General features: G+C 44.6%; 1 protein-coding gene across 1 annotated transcript; it reads left to right on the top strand.

Moving 5' to 3' along the window:
- The first annotated feature begins 16,357 nt into the window (after positions 1-16,357).
- On the top strand, positions 16,358-17,116 carry LOC110682971. Its single transcript, XM_021859315.1, has one exon. It carries the CDS (start codon positions 16,358-16,360, stop codon positions 17,114-17,116), a length of 759 nt encoding a protein of 252 aa, XP_021715007.1.
- The last annotated feature ends 1,053 nt before the right edge of the window (positions 17,117-18,169 follow it).

Genomic DNA, 18,169 nt, shown 5'->3' with positions numbered 1-18,169 from the left:
GACCTTTGGATTTGCGATTTAGAGGCGTTCGTAGCATGTACCTCATTAATGGGAGAGGAAGAAGAAGAATGGTCGTTCTTCTTTGCTCTCGCACTATTATCTTTCAGAAGGTCATCTTCAATGTCAATGCCTATATTATACACAACCTTGAAAGTATTCAAGTTGTGTTGGTATTTTAAGTGCTTTGAATACTTCCCTTGGAGATTCTTGATAAACATCCTCACAGATTCTTTTTCGGTAGGAACCTTGACCATATTAGCAGAAGTTTCCCTCCATTTGTTAAAGAAAGAAATGAACCCTTCATTTTCTTTTTGTTTTAACATCTCAAGTTGTATGTGGTCTGTTTCGTCTTGAATGTTATACTTATATCTATCTATGAAAGCATTTGTTATGGAATCCCAAGAGGAGGTTTTCTCTTTGTCAAGGGAAAAGAGCCATTGTTTACAAACGGTCTCAAGGGATAAAGAGAATATAGAGGGAAACACCATCTTATCAATACCCTTAATACTCATTATTGTTTCAAAAGCTCTTAGATGAAAGTAAGGGTTATCTGTTGCTTTAAATTTTGGGATGTCGTTGGCGTTGAACTTATGCGGAATAAGTTCCTTGTCCAGTGAGACCCCTTGTGAACTAATGCCCTGAAATTTATAGTCACTAGATAGCTTGCTCAAGCTTTCTTGCATAAGGTTCATTTGTTGTTGCTTCACAGGGTCATCAATTTTGAGGGTTAAAGCCTTCAATGTTTCAGTCACGTCAGCCAACTGCTTCTTGAATTCATTGACTTCTTCTTGACTTTCCATTATCTTCTTAGCTTTTCTTTTCCGACTCGCTGGTTTATCAAAGAGTAGAACTTGAACAAATATGTTGTCCTTGATTAATCGCCCTTCTCTTCTCGACCAAGTACTGTGGAAAAGAAATTTGGGGATATTCATTGTTAATTGTTTGTCTCAAACTCTATTCAACATGCAATGGATGGAGGAGGTGAAGAAAGATGATGTAGATGGAGGGATATGAAGAATTAGGAATGGAATGTACCCCCAACTTAAATGACAGAAAAAAAAACGACTCATGTGTGAACCTAAGACATGGTCATGATGTGAAAAGAGTATGTACAAAGTGTGTGCTAAGACTAGTGAGTGTAGGTGACATGTTAAGACTCGTGTCATGACCATGTGGCTAGACTATGTGACTAGACTCAAGCAAAGACTAAGTTAAGACCTCATGTATATGCATTAAACTGGACAGGCTGTGGTATTTTAGTCATAACTTTTGATCTGTGACTCTTATTTAGATGAAACTAACGCCAAATTAAAGATTAAACTCGGGGCTACAGATCCATAGGTTTACGACTTGTAGTTCTTCGTAGAACTCCGGCTATGACCAAAACAACTTGACGCTTGCGCAGTATACGGGAATAAAAATCCGGGTTGATTTAAAGGAACTATGACTCGATTTTAGACATTTTTTAGCTCAAATTAATTAATTAATTAATTAATTAAACAAAGTCTTTTAGTCATTAATTAGTTTATTAAGTCTTAATACAAGTCAAACAAACGGTTAGGAAAAAAACACATAGAGTATGCACAACAAATAATGCACAATTAGTTAAGTAGACACAATATGATGCAATGAGTTTGCAACCTAACCATGGCTCTAGTTCTCTAAAGTTTGGGATAAAGGTTAGTCAATAGAGGGTCCATGGTTAATTGTCCAGATGCACCGCGCGGAAGCCTAACCGTGAAGGACTGGCGCGAGTGGATGGGACACCGCGAATTTAGAAAAAATTCGCTTCTATGGTTTGGTGAATTCAACATTCTCGGATGTACCCTTTGTTGCTCAGAGCGTTCAATCAGGTAGATGGAGCATGAATTCCCAGAGGGTTATGTCCATATGTAGAACACATATGGGTTTCAGAAAAGTGAGAAAAACTCAATCAGGAAGTAGGATCGAGCGAACAATGCTAAAAACTGGTCGAAATTAGAACGCATAATTCTGGCTCGGTATTAGAAGAATTTGGCGCCAGCAAACAGAGGTTGGCGCCAGCTTTTGGCTTTAGCGCCTGGCAACAGAGCTGTCGTCTAGCGCTAAAGTCAAAATACTGGCGCTAATTTATGTTCGCTGACGCTAATTCCTACATGCCTCAGCAGCTTTCTATGCTCGATAAAATTTTCCAGTTTCGCGCAGTGTTATTTAGACCCTAGTTGTGAAAGATATTTCTCAAATTTCCTACGTGTAAAAATCCTATGTTTTAACTCATTACGGATGGTCTTTCCAATGAGATGTTTTTTATGCATATGACAATAATGTTATCAAAATTACACACATGAAATACTTAGAACTTTTCGAGTCTCATCCACTCATTTTAAATCATTGCCAAAATAAATTTCAGGAATTAAAATAAAAATCCTCCCTAGCGGAGTCGCCAAAAACTGTAGGGAATATTTCAAGCGTTAATCCCTAGCTTGAACACCACTGTGATCATACACTTAAGTACGGTGGCATCCAAAGGGAAAGAAGATAGAGCAAAAGAGTCGCCAACAAGTTTTTTAGGAACTTGTAAACCGTTCACGAGGTGAAGGTTACACCCCTTAACGATCCAAGAGATTTTCAACTCCAATAGGTCTTGAAACATGACTGGTAGTTCGGGGATGAAGGTACAAATCCAACCTAAAAGAGATTGAACCTGCCCTAATAATAGGCCTCTACTTTATTCTGATCGTATTCATGTGCGCTTTTTGACTAACATGCAATCAATAGGTTTCCCTAAACCTGTTTATCTATGTTGGTTGAATATTAATGCACAAATAAATCTATTATTGGCGATCACTTGAATTATAATCATATTTACTCTAAACAAGATTATTAATTATCTTATATAAGCGTGATTACAAGTACAAATTCCCTTTAAACATGCATAAAAAGCGTGATCAAGCAATAACAAAATATATCATCAAGCAACATAATAATCATAAACAATAATCATAATAACAAATTATAATTAAAATAATCATGTTAAAGCATAATAATAGCAAGATCCTAGGCATGATACTAACAAGATTAATAACAAACCCTAGCATGTCACTAAGCATCAAAGATCAAATATATAGCCCTAACATGATACTAACATGAATATTAGGAAAGACAATAAAAGACATCATAGAAATCATAATTGGCATTATATTCTTTACCCTAAACATGATACTAGGAACTTATTGTTGTCATTCTAAACGTCAAATTAAGGAAAACATCCTAACATGATACTAGGAATCAAAATAACAACCTAAGCATGATTTCTATATCATAAAATCAATAAATCATTAAAGCACTTACTTGGATGCCTCGTACCTCTTTCTAATAACAAAATACACACATTAGTAAATTCAAGGAAAATAATAAACAAAACAATTAAATTAAGTAATTGAAAGAGAGATTTGGGACCAAACCCTCAGAAATTAAACCTTTCAGGTCTAGGGTGAAGGCAACTTTGAATATGGCTAGGTGTATCTAAGTCTTGCGAATGCGGAATTTTGTATTTGAGAAAAGGCTAGGTTAGAAACGAGAGAGAGAGAATAATCAAGAAAATCTTGATGAGAGTTGGTGAATGAAAACGGGGTTTTTAGGAAACTATTTATAGAGAAAATCAGCCAAGAAGATAAAAAAATCCAAAATAGAGTTCTGACGCGCAAAACTAGGTTAGCGCCAGGTGCTAAGGCTAGCGTCAGGCGCCAAGCGTAGCGCCAGGCGCCAAGCGTAGCGTCAGGCGCTACTGCTGGCGTTTGGCGCTGACTAAGTTTTTGACGCATTTTCTTAAAATCAGATAGAAATTGTCATACAGGAGGATAAACTCGTATTTTCCGCAAAAACGTTCTTTAATTCTGATTAAAACTCTAAAAAAGTCAACAAAAGTCAAATTATCAATGCTAATTAAATTAGGAATGAAAAGAACCTTCTAGAAGAATCTAGAAGACTAAAACCATTCCTAATTGCATTAGGAATGATAAATCCATATTAGGCCTTCCTCTAGATCATTGGGCCGCATATAAGGCTCAAACCGAGCCCAGTTTAGTAATTTAGCCATTACTTCCTCAGTATTCATCGGAATTGGGCTTATAATATATCGTTGGAAATCTCTTTTCAAGCCCCATCCAACTACACTACTATTCGACCCATATCATGGACCAACCAAACTAGATTGGCTGTTTTCTTAAAAATAGGTTTTCAAAAACAGAGAGAAGAGAAATGAAATTAAAACTTTCCGCAACACTAAACTTTCCACACTTTCACTTCATTCGATTATGATTCGACGTGAAAGGTACTCATCACAGGGTTAGGTTTTGGGGAGACACAAATGGGTGTCTACAGCTATTCTCACAATTAATTTAACCAAACATAAATTAATAATGAGATTTGTTTAAATGAAAAGGAGTTGGAAAAATGAACACAATCATTCAATGAAAAATTCCAACATCAACTTGTGTATACTTGAAAAATTATATCTTCCAATATGAAAATTAATTAAATTTCAATCACAAGTGATTAGGGGATTTTGCTTCCACCAATCGAAATGCGCCACGTGGACCAATCAGGTCCTGCCAAGTGTCCCCCAGTTGGAACAGCCAGGGCTTCCCACGTGGCACGCGCTTATTCGTCCACCTTGGACCTGTTATGTCAAGACATGTGGCATACTCCATGCCTAATGGAGAAACCGGCCACCCAGGCCCAACTTCCGAGGGAAGCCCAATCGGCCCTAGGTTTACCTAAACCTAGGATGGGCACGTTTCCCAAGGTTATAAATACCTCCCTTAATCCTCATTAAGGGGGATTACAAAAAAGAGAACAGAAACATTACGGAAAAAACACATTAATTACACACAGTAATAACCGGCTGATCTCGCTAACAAAGCAGATTACCTACATTAAACACTCTCACCTAGAGAGACCAAATCACTTTAATTTCCGCATTAATTACTCCTTAATCAGGTACTAACTTGACCGTTGGAGGCGGAGCTCACAGGAGTCTCCGTTATTTTGCAGGTACAGGCGTCCGGTTCCAGTCTCGGAATTGTAACTCTCCCGCAGGACATCAGAAAACCCCGAAACATTTGGCGCCGTCTGTGGGGAGAGTACTTCTGAGATGGCATCCAAGTCTGTACCGACTCTTGAAGAGAGGCGTCCCCTAGACGACCCTCAAGTTCAGTCGGACCATGATACCGAAAGTGAATTCGAAGTTGAAGCTTCATACAACTTCAGACGGGACCCTAAGGGCCCGACGTACCCGTCATACCGAAAGGAGGGAACGGGAGCATCTTCAAACAGGAAGCGAGCCAGCAGGCGCACCGCCTGTTCGGCAACAGCCGACTGATGGGTCTGCTCCCATCACAAGGAACGAACTCATGACCTTCATGAGGGACTTCAAGGGAGAGATTCAAGAGTTGATCAACAAGAAGCCGCCTGCTCCAGTCAAGGAGCAGTCGGCCAAGAAACCCTCCACTTCACTGAAGAGGAAGCCAGTTCAAGGGCGAGAGGCGACTCCTCATCCTAAATCTAGGAAGCGGGAGCCACCTGCCCTTGATTTCACAAAATTCCGTTATCCTACAGGAAATAGGAAACCTATTCGTCATATTCAGGCGGACGGGTCGAAGTAAACATTCACAGATGCTCGGCTACTGCTAGAGCAGAAGAAGAGTGACCGATTGTCAAAGTCGGCCTCTACTTCAAACTTTCAAGACAGTTTGCGAAATGCCTCGATGAGGCATACTCAGTCGTATCATGAGAGTCAGTCAGGCGGCACCTCCCGTCAGTCCGGCTTTCATAGCGACCAGGCGGTACCAAACTTACCATTTGTGCCGCAACAACAGTATTATTTGCAGCCACCTCCGTTTGGTGGACCTGCAGCAAAAAACGTCCAACCTATGGACTGGCAGCTACGGTTGCTTAGACTTGGTGAACAGCCGTCGGCCTTCTCCAAGGAAATTACTGAAGCCGCTCAGCCGACCAAAGTGAAAAATGTACTAGTAGGCGCCTATGACGGCACTACTAACCCAGAAGACCATCTGATGGCATTCACCAACCTGATGTACCTTCAAGGGTTGGATGATCCCACTTGGTGCAAGTGTTTCCCAGCGACTCTCAAAGGAATCGCACAGCAATGGTTCGGCAACCTGCCGACTGGTTGTGTAAATAGCTTCAGGACGCTTGCTTACTTATTTGCCTCCAACTTCGCCATGAACATCCCTGCGAAGAAAACGACCCTTGATTTGGGAACAATTCAGCAGGGCGAGAAGGAGGGGCTTCGTTCTTACATCAGGCGGTTTAACCTGATGAGAATACAGATTCAAGGGTTACCGGATGAGGTAGCTTATACTGACTTTTTCAGAGGTCTCAAAGACGGGTCTACCTTCAAATTTGATTTGGTTCAAAAAAGGGTGGCGACTCTTCAAGAGGCCTTGATTGAAGCAGAAACCTATTTACAGGCGACTGATCTTTGTACGATAAAACAGTCGGACGGGAAAAGGTTCGACAAAAGAGAAGGACGACAGAAACAGTCGTCAAACAAAGATGAGAAAAGAAAAGAGGTCTGGGCGGCTGATTCCTCTAAACAGCCGGCCCAGAAAAAGAAAAAAGAATTCAAACCATACTCCCCAAAGTATGCGTTTAACAAGGATAACCAGTTTATCCTAAAAGAAATCAAGGGACGGATCTCAATTGAGAAGCCGGTCCCCATGAAGGGTTCTGCAAACAACCGGAACCAAGATAAATTCTGTGCTTATCATGATGATGTTGGTCATCACACCAATGACTGCATCATTCTCATGCGGTACCTAGACCGCCTGGCTGAGCAAGGTGATCTTGACACTTATGTCAAGAAATCTACGGGGAACACTTCCTCAAAAAAGCAGTCGGCCAAAAAGAATCAGCAGGCCGACAGCTCTGATACAGATGATGCAGTCGTCTACACCATTGCAGGCGGCTTCTCCGGAGGTGGCCCCACTATTAGGGGCAACAAAGACAATATCAGGCGGTTAGATATAAATTTCGTTCACCAAGAACGGTCGTCCAAATATTCATTTCCTGAGATTGTCATCACTGAAGAAGATCTAGGAGGGGTAAGGGGGCCGCATGACGACCCTCTCGTTATTGAATGTAAAGTGGCCAACCAGAGAGTTGGCCGAATCCTCATAGATACCGGAAGCTCCTCAGATCTCATCAGTAGCAAATGTCTGTCGAAACTAAAATATCAGACCGATTGCATACATCCGGCCTCCCACCCTTTAGTAGGGTTTGGAGGAGAAGTCGTCCACCCACTGGGACGAGTAGATTTACCCATCCGCCTGGGCGAAAAAGGGGAAGGACGACACATGGTAGTCCGGTTCCTGGTAGTAGAGGAACTCTCGGCCTACAACATGATTCTGGGTCGACCTACCCTGAATAATTCCAAGGCTGTTATAATCCCATCTCTTATGTTGCTCAAGTTTGAGAGGGATAATGGAACAGTCGGCTCCCTAAGGGGAGATCAGAGGATGGCCCGAGAGTGCTATCTCTCGGATGTCAAGCCCACTGTTATGGCTACTGGGTCAAGCGGTGAAAAAACAGACCTTGACAAGGAGAGTGCGCCTGTTCAAGAAGCAGGCGGCAAAAAGAGAAAGGCATCCCAGACAGAGGCCGCAAGAAAAGCAAGAAAATAGCAATCATTGGCAGAGGAGCGGCCGGATGAGTTCCGCCCACAGCCGGCTGGTGAGCATGCGGACCTGATCTTAGACGACTCACGTCCTGACCGAACAGTCAAAGTTGGGACGACTGCTCTGAGAAACCTTGGTGACGACTTTCACAACCTATTGAAAGAATACAAGGACAACTTTGCATTAGAAGTCCATGAAATACCAGGCATTAGTCCTGATCTGGCGTTACATAAACTGGCCGTGGATCCGAAAAAGAAGCCGGTACGGCAAAAGAAGCGGAACCATGGCGAAGAAAGAAGTCAGGCGGTAGCCGCCGAAGTTAAAAAATTACTTGATGCAGGGTTCATTCGGCAATGTTACTTCCCAGACTGGGTTGCAAATGTGGTGCTTGTTAAAAAGCCGAATGGCACCTGGCAAATGTGTGTAGACTACACAGACTTAAACAAGGCGTGCCCCAAAGACATTTACCCTCTGCCTAAAATTGATAACCTGGTCGACTCAACAGCCGGCCATGCTTTGATGAGTTTTATGGACGCCTATTCTGGTTTCCATCAAATTCCTTTATGGAAGAAAGATCAGGAGAAGACGGCCTTCGTCACTAATCAGGGGTTATACTGTTACACGGTCATGCCGTTTGGTCTTAAGAATGCCCCGGCTACCTTCCAACGAATGATAAACACTGTGTTCTTTGATCAGATTGGGAGAAACGTCGAGGCATACATTGATGATATGATTGTCAAGACTAAACTTCAGAAAGATCATCTGTCGGACCTCCGAGAAACTTTCGCCACACTCAGGCGGCACCATGTCATGCTCAATCCCAAGAAATGTGTATTTGGAGTTGAGTTTGGGAAATTTCTCGGATTCCTTATCAATCAGAGAGGAATAGAGGCGAACCCTGAGAAGGTGCAGGCGGTCATTGACATGCAGTCGCCTCGTACCATCCGAGAGGTTTAGAAGTTAACAGGTTGTCTGGCGGCCTTGGGAAGATTTCTAAGCCGATCAGGCGACAAGTGCCTATACTTTTTCCAGGCAATTAAGAAAAAGGAAAGGTTTGAATGGGGGTCGGATGCTAAGGACGCCTTCCAGAAATTAAAAGTTCACTTGCATTCCTTGCCGAGGCTGGTCAGCCCTTTGCCCAAAGAGGTTCTCTACATGTACCTGGCCGTCTCTGGTCATGCGTTAAGCGCTGCTCTCCTTGCTGAAAGGGACGGCTGTCAGCTCCCGGTCTACTTTGTCAGTCATGTACTGAAAAATGCCGAGTTAAGGTATCCCCTAGTGGAGAAATTTGGTCTTGCACTCTTCATGGCTGTTAAAAAATTGAAGCCCTACTTTTTGGCACATGCAGTCGTCGTGTATACAGACCAACCTATCAAGCGGCCACTTACCATCATGGAGTCTTCAGGCCGCATGATCAAATGGGCCATAGAAATAAAGAGCCTCGAAGTTACATTCGAGCCTAGAAAAGCAGTAAAGGGGCAAGCCTTTGCTGATTTTATTGTAGAGATGACTCGTCCTCCTGACTCTCAAGTTCCAGACCAAGTATGGAAGGTATATGTGGACGGAAGCTCTACTTCAAATGGTTGTGGAGCAGGCGTCATATGTCAGTCGCCAGAGGGCGACAGGTACGAGTATGCTCTACGCTTCAGTTTTCAGGCTTCAAACAATGAGGCAGAATATGAAGCTTTACTAGCCGGGATCCGCATGTGCAAGGCGGCAGGGGCAAGAAAAATAGACGCCTGTTTCGATTCACAATTGATAGTGAGTCAGTACAATGGCGAATACGAAGCAACCCATCCGGCCATGATCAAGTATTTACAGGCGGTCCGACAAGCAGACGGCTCCCTTGAGGATTTCCATCTGATCCAAGTGCCGAGATCAGAAAACAATCAGGCGGATGCACTGTCAAAATTAGCATCATCCGCCTCCTCTGATACTCCTCGAACTGTTTTTTGGGAAGTAATGGAGAAGAGAAGCATCGAGGAAAACCATATTTGAATCCTAGACAGAAGCTCAACCTGGATGGATTCAATCAGGGCGTATCTGACAAACGGTACACTGCCGGATGATACTCAACAGGCGGCAGCACTGAAAAAACGAGCCACCTGTTTTGAAATGATAAAGGGAGAACTTCACAAAAAGGGGTACCTTCAACCCTTCTTAAAGTGTGTTACTCCAGTAAAGGGACGAGAGATACTAGACGATCTTCACTCTGGTTACTGTGCTTCTCATATAGGTGGTAGGATGCTTGCTCAAAGGGCAAGGCGGAAGGGCTACTTTTGGCCTACTTTGGAAGCAGATGCAATGGAGATGGTGAAAAAATGTGACAAGTGCCAAAGGTTTGGCAAACTAATTCACCGTCCGGCTACTGACCTCACTACCATTCACAGCCCACTACCGTTTGCTAAGTGGGGCATGGACATTCTGGGTCCATATACGCCTACTACAGGCGGAAGGAGGTACATACTTGTTGCCGTCGACTACTTCACTAAATGGGTAGAGGCGGAGGCTGTAAAGGGAATCAAGACGAAAGATGTAATTTCATTCATTTGGAAAAATGTCATCACTCGGTTCGGGGTTCCCATGTCTATGGTTTTTGATAATGGTCCCCAATTTGAGACGCCTGTTCTCAAAAGCTGGTTGGGTGACCAAGGAATTGCAAACTACTTTGCATCTGTCGGCCGTCCACAAGCAAACGGCCAGGTAGAAGCCTTTAATAAGATCATCTCAGACGGTCTCAAGAAAAAGATTGAACGAGCAGGCGGCCTATGGGCGGATGAACTACCACATGTTCTCTGGGCCATTAGGACGACTGAAAAAGGGGCAACTGGAGAAACTCCATTCCTCCTAACTTACGGTGCGGAAGCTGTTCTTCCAATAGAACACTACGAGCCGACTCTTCGAGTAATGCTATATGACGAAGAGGCAAACTGGGAAGCCATGCGCCTGGCATTAGACTCACTTCCTGAAAAGAGGGGCAATGTTGTCTTGCGCCATGAGATCTATCGCCTGAGAATGACTAGATTATACAACAAAAAAGTACACAGGCGTCCACTCAAAGTAGGGGACTTTGTACTTAGAAAAATGGAAGCAGTTGGTAGGGCTAATGAGTCTGGCAAACTAACTCCCAACTGGGAAGGACCCTACCGAATCTATGAGGAAGTCAGGGACGGTACCTACCGTCTAGAAACACCAGACGGACAACCGTTGCCTCGAACTTGGAATGTAGATAATCTTAAGAAATATTTCTTTTGAATGATGTAAAGAGCTACTTAATAAAAGTTTGCACTTACTATTCAATTTTGTACTACGAGGGGCATGCCGTCTGTACCTTTACAGTTGGCTACTCTCCATTGAGTTTTTCACTCTATCTTCAGAGGGGCATGCCGTCTGTACCTTTACAGTCGGCTACTCTCCATTGAGTATTTCACTCACAATAGGGGCATGTCGTCTGGGCATATAGTCGGCTACTCTCCATAAGAAGATGGCCGACTGGTTCCAAACACATAGCCACCCCCTGGAAACAGACAACCAGTCGTCCAGGGGCATAGGCGGCGTACTAACTCTCTGTACCTGTCTGCAACGTTCGGCCATGTAAAACAGTCGGTCTAGTGAACAATTGGATATTAGATATGGAATACTTAGACAAATTTGAAGGTAAAACAAAAATTCATTAAAAATAAGCTGGTCATTAAAGACCAGCAAAATATTCAAAGCCCCGGCCCCCTGGCCGGGTAAATACAAAGCAAACGGCACGCAGGCCGTGGAAAGAATACATAAAGCTTAAGAAGGGGGCAGTTCAGTATTAGCAGCTGCCGCCTGGTCAGCACTCTTCTTGCTGGACTCGGCTTCAGCTGCATCCTTTTTTGATGCCTTACCCCCAAGCGGCACAAGCGCCACTACTGGCTCCTCCTCCTCCAACGCTTCCCCTAACGCCTCTTCTTCAGCAGCCGCCAGGATCTCTTGATTATATGTATCCGAACACTGGCGGTACGTTCTTTCCCAAGAGGAAAAGTCGGCACTGGGGAAGAGGCGGCCCCAGGTCATGCGCTGGATTTGAGCGGAGTCTTCCATCATCTCCCGGACCAGCTCTTTCTTCTCTTGCTCGGCCTTTTCCGAGAGCTCTTGGGTAAGACTCTTCTCCTGGGTCACCAGGCGTTCCTTTACGCTGGCCAAGGATTTCTCCATGGCTTCGTAAGAGTACATTTTCAGGCGAAGAGGTTTCAGCTCGGCCTTGAGATTTGTGATGGTCGCCTCCAGCTCGTCATTCTTCTTCTGGGCCGCCTCTAACTGAGCCCGAACAGCGGCGGTAGCCTGCGCCTGATAATAAAGAATATCAATGGTCAGTACTTCATTTTGGGCAATTTGAAACATTGCCTTATCACAGTCAGAGGCGGCCATAGCTTTTGCAGCCTTTACCTCTTTGTTCTTCCGATCAAGCGGCTTGCGAAGGCCGTTAACTCGGAGCAGGGCCTACAAAAAAAAAAAAACAGGCGTCAGTTTCCAAACAAAAAGAAAACAGGCGTCCAGAAATTCAAATACTCAAAAATATGCTAATTATACCTCAGCAAGGACCCCTGCAGTCCCATCAAGGTCAAGGGTGCCGACACCCCTGACCGCCTCCCTTTCAGCTGGAGGAACTGCCCTGATCATAGACTTGGCCATCTCTACCAAGTCAGGCTCCTGGGGGCCGGCTGCATCAATCATAAACAAACGGATTAGACTTAGTAACAAAGGAAGAAAGTCTAAAATTTACAAGGACAACTTCATACCTCTAGGCGGCCCAGTTGGAGTTTTAGAAGAAGTGGCCGGCTGTTTCTCATCCGCCCTTTGTTTCCTGGCAGAACAAGGAGAGCTCCCAACAGTCGTCTTCCGGGCCTTGGGGTCCGGCTGTTGGGAAGATGAAGCTCTAGGAGCACCCGTCTAAAAAAGAAGAAAAAAGTCAGTATATGCATAAACACTCCAAAAAGAGGGTGAAAGGTTCGGAGCTCACCAAGGGTGCCCCCTTCTTGGGGGAGTCGGTTGAAGCTTGTTGCATAATAGAGGCCCGCAACATGGCCGCCGCAGTCTTGGAGGCGGTGATTTTGCTCATGGCGTCAGCTGCAAAAACAAACAGCAAAGTTAATAAAAGATAAACAACAAATGTATGGAACAACAGAGTATTCGACAGGCCGACTACCTCTTGAGCACCGACTGCTGAGGCCGCAGGCGGACAAAAAGTACTCGTCATAGAGCCACTTGAAGCTCGGGACGCAGTGTAGGGGTACTTGCTCTCGTACCCCTGAAGTAGAGTCGACCCTCGACTCTACTTTAAAGAGTCCTTTATCAAGGATCTCTTTCTTAGCCTTGGGGGGAACATGCGGCATGCTACGGCCGCCTGCAAGAAGGGGCGGATTCCTGTTCCACCCATTGAAGCGCTTGTTCTGCTCAATGTCTGAACTCTCAATGATGAGGAAGGTGCTCCGCCAGTCCTTCCACTTGTTTGCTTTACCTCTTGTCATGAGGTAGCCCCTGTGGCTTGTCAATTGATACCAGCCGGTACCGCCTGTCTTAGGGGTCTGGCTGAGATAGTTCATATGGGCGAAAGCCTCGAAGCTCGGCTCCACCCCGTGCAGTTCGCACCCGGCCACATAGCCGAGTACGTTGACCCAGGAGTTTGGGGCTAACTGCCATAACCCCAACTCATACCCATCCAAAATCCGCTGAACAGCCGGATGTAATGGGAAGCGAAGCCCTGCCTTGATGGCCGCCTCGTAGCAGCCAAAGCAGGCGCTTTCATAACTGGAACCAGCCGGCCAGACGACTGTGTCTTCTGGATCCGGCACAAACACTAGAAAGTCGGGGCCCATGGTGTGGTTTGCAATAAAGCTCTCCACTTTCTCTTGCATGGCTGTGATTCGGCCCCGAGGTACCGTGCAGTAGTAGGGGGTATTTAGCTCTCGGTAAGAGGCGGATGGTTCTGCCCAATTGTCCCCCTTCTCAACTGCGTGAGAAAGTCTCGCCTCTTGCAGGCGGCTGTTTTTCTCTTCTGTACCCAAAGAAGCATGGCCAGAAGAGCTTGACTCGGAATCGTCCTCCGACGATTCTGAAGAGGACGACTCCTCCCCTCTCCCGGAGGGGCCCGCCTCCTCTCTTTGAAAAGGAGCAGATTTGTTAACTGTTAAATGGGAAGGGGTCACTATGACTCCCCCCCACAGAATTGCCGGCATCCAGGCCGCCTTGTTTCACTTCCACATCTGGCGCCTGGTCAGATGTTTCACTAAGCGGCACCCTGTGGGAGGAGCCGTCTGAATTTGAGATCCTAGCTGTCTTTTTCGTTCTGGCCATCCTGCTCTGCATAGACACAGATACAATCGGACTTTGTATAAAGGGCAAAGATGGGTCCGGAAAAGGGCAGGCGGCACTCCTAGTCCTAGATTCAGCCGTCCCCGGTGACCGGCTGATCACTAACCTAGGTCGTGTCGTGTGCTTCCGTGGTGCCATTTCAGAAAATAAAAAGAAAATTAAGAGTAAGAGAACTGAGTTACCTGAACGAGTGACGGTTGATGAAGTTTTGGAAATCCGGTGCAGTCGGCTTGTCAGAACAGGCGGTAGGCAGAAAGGGTCCAAAATGTCAGAGCAAGTTCAGGGGTCCGAATGTTCTCAAAAAGTTCTCAAAGTGTGAAAATGACTCAAAACAACTCTCCCTTATATAGGCGAAGTGAGAAGGCGAAGGGTCACTTTCAGAATTCAAAATTTGGGCGGGAAAATCTCTCGTCCTTTCGCCGACTGACACCTGTAGCAGGCCGTCGCCTGTTACAGTGCGACACCTGTCACAGGTAACACGTGACCAATCACGTGCCACCTGTGAGGGGCAAATGATTAGGGGATTTTGCTCCCACCAATCGGAATGCGCCACGTGGACCAATCAGGTCCTGCCAAGTGTCCCCCAGTTGGAACAGCCAGGGCTTCCCACGTGGCACGCGCTTATTCGTCCACCTTGGACCTGTTATGTCAAGACATGTGGCATACTCCATGCCTAATGGAGAAACCGGCCACCCAGGCCCAACTTCCGAGGGAAGCCCAATCGGCCCTAGGTTTACCTAAACCTAGGATGGGCACGTTTCCCAAGGTTATAAATACCTCCCTTAATCCTCATTAAGGGGGATTACAAAAAAGAGAACAGAAACATTACGGAAAAAAACACATTAATTACACACAGTAATAACCGGCTGATCTCGCTAACAAAGCAGATTACCTACATTAAACACTCTCACCTAGAGAGACCAAATCACTTTAATTTCCGCATTAATTACTCCTTAATCAGGTACTAACTTGACCGTTGGAGGCGGAGCTCACAGGAGTCTCCGTTATTTTGCGGGTACAGGCGTCCGGTTCCAGTCTCAAAATTGTAACTCTCCCGCAGGACATCAGAAAACCCCGAAACAACAAGTATGAACCTTTATGACTTTAATCAACTTGAAAAATGATTAAATCGAAATAGTTCATTATACAATATGGAATCTAGTAAGATAAATTTTGCTCCAAGGTGGTCGCATCGTCACGAAAAGCCTCTACGAGAAATGACCTGCAAGCGGACTTCATGCTACTATTGAGTGCATAAGCCTCAGCAGCGGCTCGGTGAACAAAAGGGCCCAGGAATGGGGTGTAACCTTTACACCTGTGAACAGTTTACAAGTTCCTAAAGTTATTGGCGACTCTTTTTCTCTAGCTATTTTACCTTTGGAAGCCACCATACTTAAATGCATGGTCACAATGGGGCTCAAAGTTGATGTTTTAAATATTCCTACAATCACACATAACTATATTTTTCTTAATGTACAAATTACAAAATAAGATTAAAGAATTTTGTGTGAATAGTGCAAAAGGTGAAGCGTTCTGATTAAAAAAATGGAGGAATTATTAATCAATTAAATTCAAATACATTCACTTTTACCACCACCACCACAGCAGCAGCAGCAACAACAACAATAACAACAACGACTATATACAATAAAAAATAACTCATTTATAAATTAAATATTATATAATTTAACAAAAAATGTGATAGGATTTATATTGTAAACAAAATGAGTATAAGATGAACTATAAATGAGGGGGGAGAATAGGCTTTTTTTTAGTCTTGAAATTAGCTTAAGTGAGAAAGAAAATTGAGACATTATCTCTCCCTCGAAAGACAGGGTTCTCTCCCTAGAAAGTAGGGTTTGGCTGCCGATATCGTCGGCTCCTTTTTCCGTTTCTTGGCTCGATTCTTTGATTATTTCATAATTATGGCTGACAAGATTGTAGAATTGGGATCGCATGAATCCCCAGCAATGGACAAATTTCACCTTCTTTTGATTGGACGATTGGTAACTGACCGACCGTACAACGTTGAGGCGTTTAAGAATACTATGAAAAAAGCTTGGGGATTAACTAATAAATTATTGATTAAAATCCTTGGCCCTAATCTTTTTGCCTTCCAATTCTTCCATTGGAGGGATAAAGAGAAGATTTTGAATGGTAGACCGTAGTGTTTTGACAACAAGTTGATAGTGCTCAAGGAAGTCGAAGGGGACGAGCAACCAGAAAAGGTACTGTTGTACCACTCTCCATTCTGGGTGCGCATCAAGAACCTCCCTTTCAATTACAGAAGTGATCAAGATGTTAAGGGGCTGGTCGAAAATTTGGGTGATTTGATGGAACTAGAAGAAGATTTATTGGGGTTGGAACGTTTCCGCAGAGCGAGGGTGATGATTAATATTAATAAACCTTTGCGAAGGTTTCAGCGTATTAGAGACAAAAGAGGCAGGGTTGTTTGCGTTGAATTTGCGTATGAACGATTGCCATTTTTTTGCTTCGCTTGCGGAGTTATAGGGCACTCGGAGAAAGATTGTGATATGGTGTCCGAGGAGAGTAAGGCCGCAAAACTTGGTCGGGGGAGATGGCTTAGGGCGTCTCCGAGAAAGGGGAAATCAAAGGAGGAGGAGGAATTAAGTGCGATCATGGCTGCTAGAAAGCAGCTCTTTGTTGTGAAGGGGGATGTTGCGAGTTCTGAAAAATTAGAGAAGGAAAGGGAGCTGACTAAGCTCAAGGAGGGGCAGGGAGTGCTGCAGTTGGGGGGTGCTTTAGTAGTGGACAACGTGGAGGAGGGTGCTGTCAGACTTAGCGACAATATAGAGGGCGAGCAGGAGGGGGAGACCGTGTTAAGTACTTGTTTGGGGGGGGAGCAGGGGGAGAGGGTGAGTAAGGGGTGGAAGAAATCAGTAAGATTAAAAGAAACTTATGACACAATCATGAGGGAGGAGGGAAGTGTGATACTTGGTAAAAGGGGAAGGGATGATGGTGAGAATGTCGGTGGGGATGGGAGTGTGGCTAAAATAGCAGTAGATGAGAATGATATCTCTGGATGGCGAGTGGCGGAGGCTGTGCTTAAACAGCCCCGCCTAGCTCAATGAGTATATTGAGCATTAACTATAGGGGGCTAGGTAATACCTATGCAGTTAATAACCTCCGAAACTTAGTATGGAGGGAGGCCCCGTCTTTATTATTTATAATGGAGACGAAATTGAGTTGGAGTGAAATGGCTAAAATTCGCACAAAATTAGTGGGATATGAGGGTGTAGGAGTGGATAGTTGTGGAAGATCGGGGGGAGTGGCTTTGTTGTGGTTAAAGGAGTTGGAGGTGGATTTATTATCAATGTTGGTTCACCATGTTGATGTCCTAATTAAAAAGGGGGTTGGAGAGGTGGATTGGCGACTCGCTGGTTTTTATGGTTGGCCCAAGGTGCACAATCGTCATCTATTGTGGAAGCTTATGACTGATCTTGCTAGCCAACATGATAGTCCTTGAATGTGTATAGGGGAATTTAATGAGATTTTGTTTGAGTCGGAAAAGTTGTGAGGTAGAGACCGAGCCATTTGGCAAATGGAAAATTTCCGGGATGCTCTTGAGAAGTGTTGCTTACGTGATGTCCCTGCACTTGGGTATGGCTATACGTATGATAATGGGAAGAGCGAGGGAGATAATGTGCAATGTAGACTTGATGGGCGAAGGCATCACAGCGAAGGCAGAAGAATGTTATTAATCACTTGGTGGGCGATGATGGGATAGATCACTCGAGTGTCGAGGGTGTAAGCAAGGTGGTGGTGGACTATTTCCGTAACATTTTTGAAACCTTACACCCGACAGAATTTGAGGCTGCTCTTATGGGAATAGATAGGCGTGTCTCTGATGAAATGAATGCTAAGCTTTGTGCTACCTATTCGGCAGAGGAGGTTCTTGTGGCTCTAAAGAAAATGCACCCTATTAAGGCCCCGGGGCAGAATGGTATGTGCCCTCTCTTTTTTCAAACTTATTGGCATATTGTTGGTCCTGCAGTTACTGCTCTGGTGTTAGGGGTCCTTAGGGGTGATGTGATTCCCCGGGACATTAATAAAACCTTCATTGTTTTGATTCCGAAAAAGAAAGCCCCGGATAAAATGACAGAGTATCGCCCTATTAGTATTTG

This window comes from Chenopodium quinoa, unplaced genomic scaffold (assembly GCF_001683475.1).
Source record: "Chenopodium quinoa cultivar QQ74 unplaced genomic scaffold, ASM168347v1, whole genome shotgun sequence".
Taxonomy (NCBI): Eukaryota; Viridiplantae; Streptophyta; class Magnoliopsida; order Caryophyllales; family Amaranthaceae; genus Chenopodium; species Chenopodium quinoa.
This window is presented reverse-complemented; position numbering and strand designations above follow the sequence as displayed.

Coding starts and splice junctions, on each gene's coding strand:
- LOC110682971 (XM_021859315.1), top strand. CDS start 16,358: ATGGAACTAGAAGAAGATTTATTGGGGTTGGAACGTTTCCGCAGAGCG.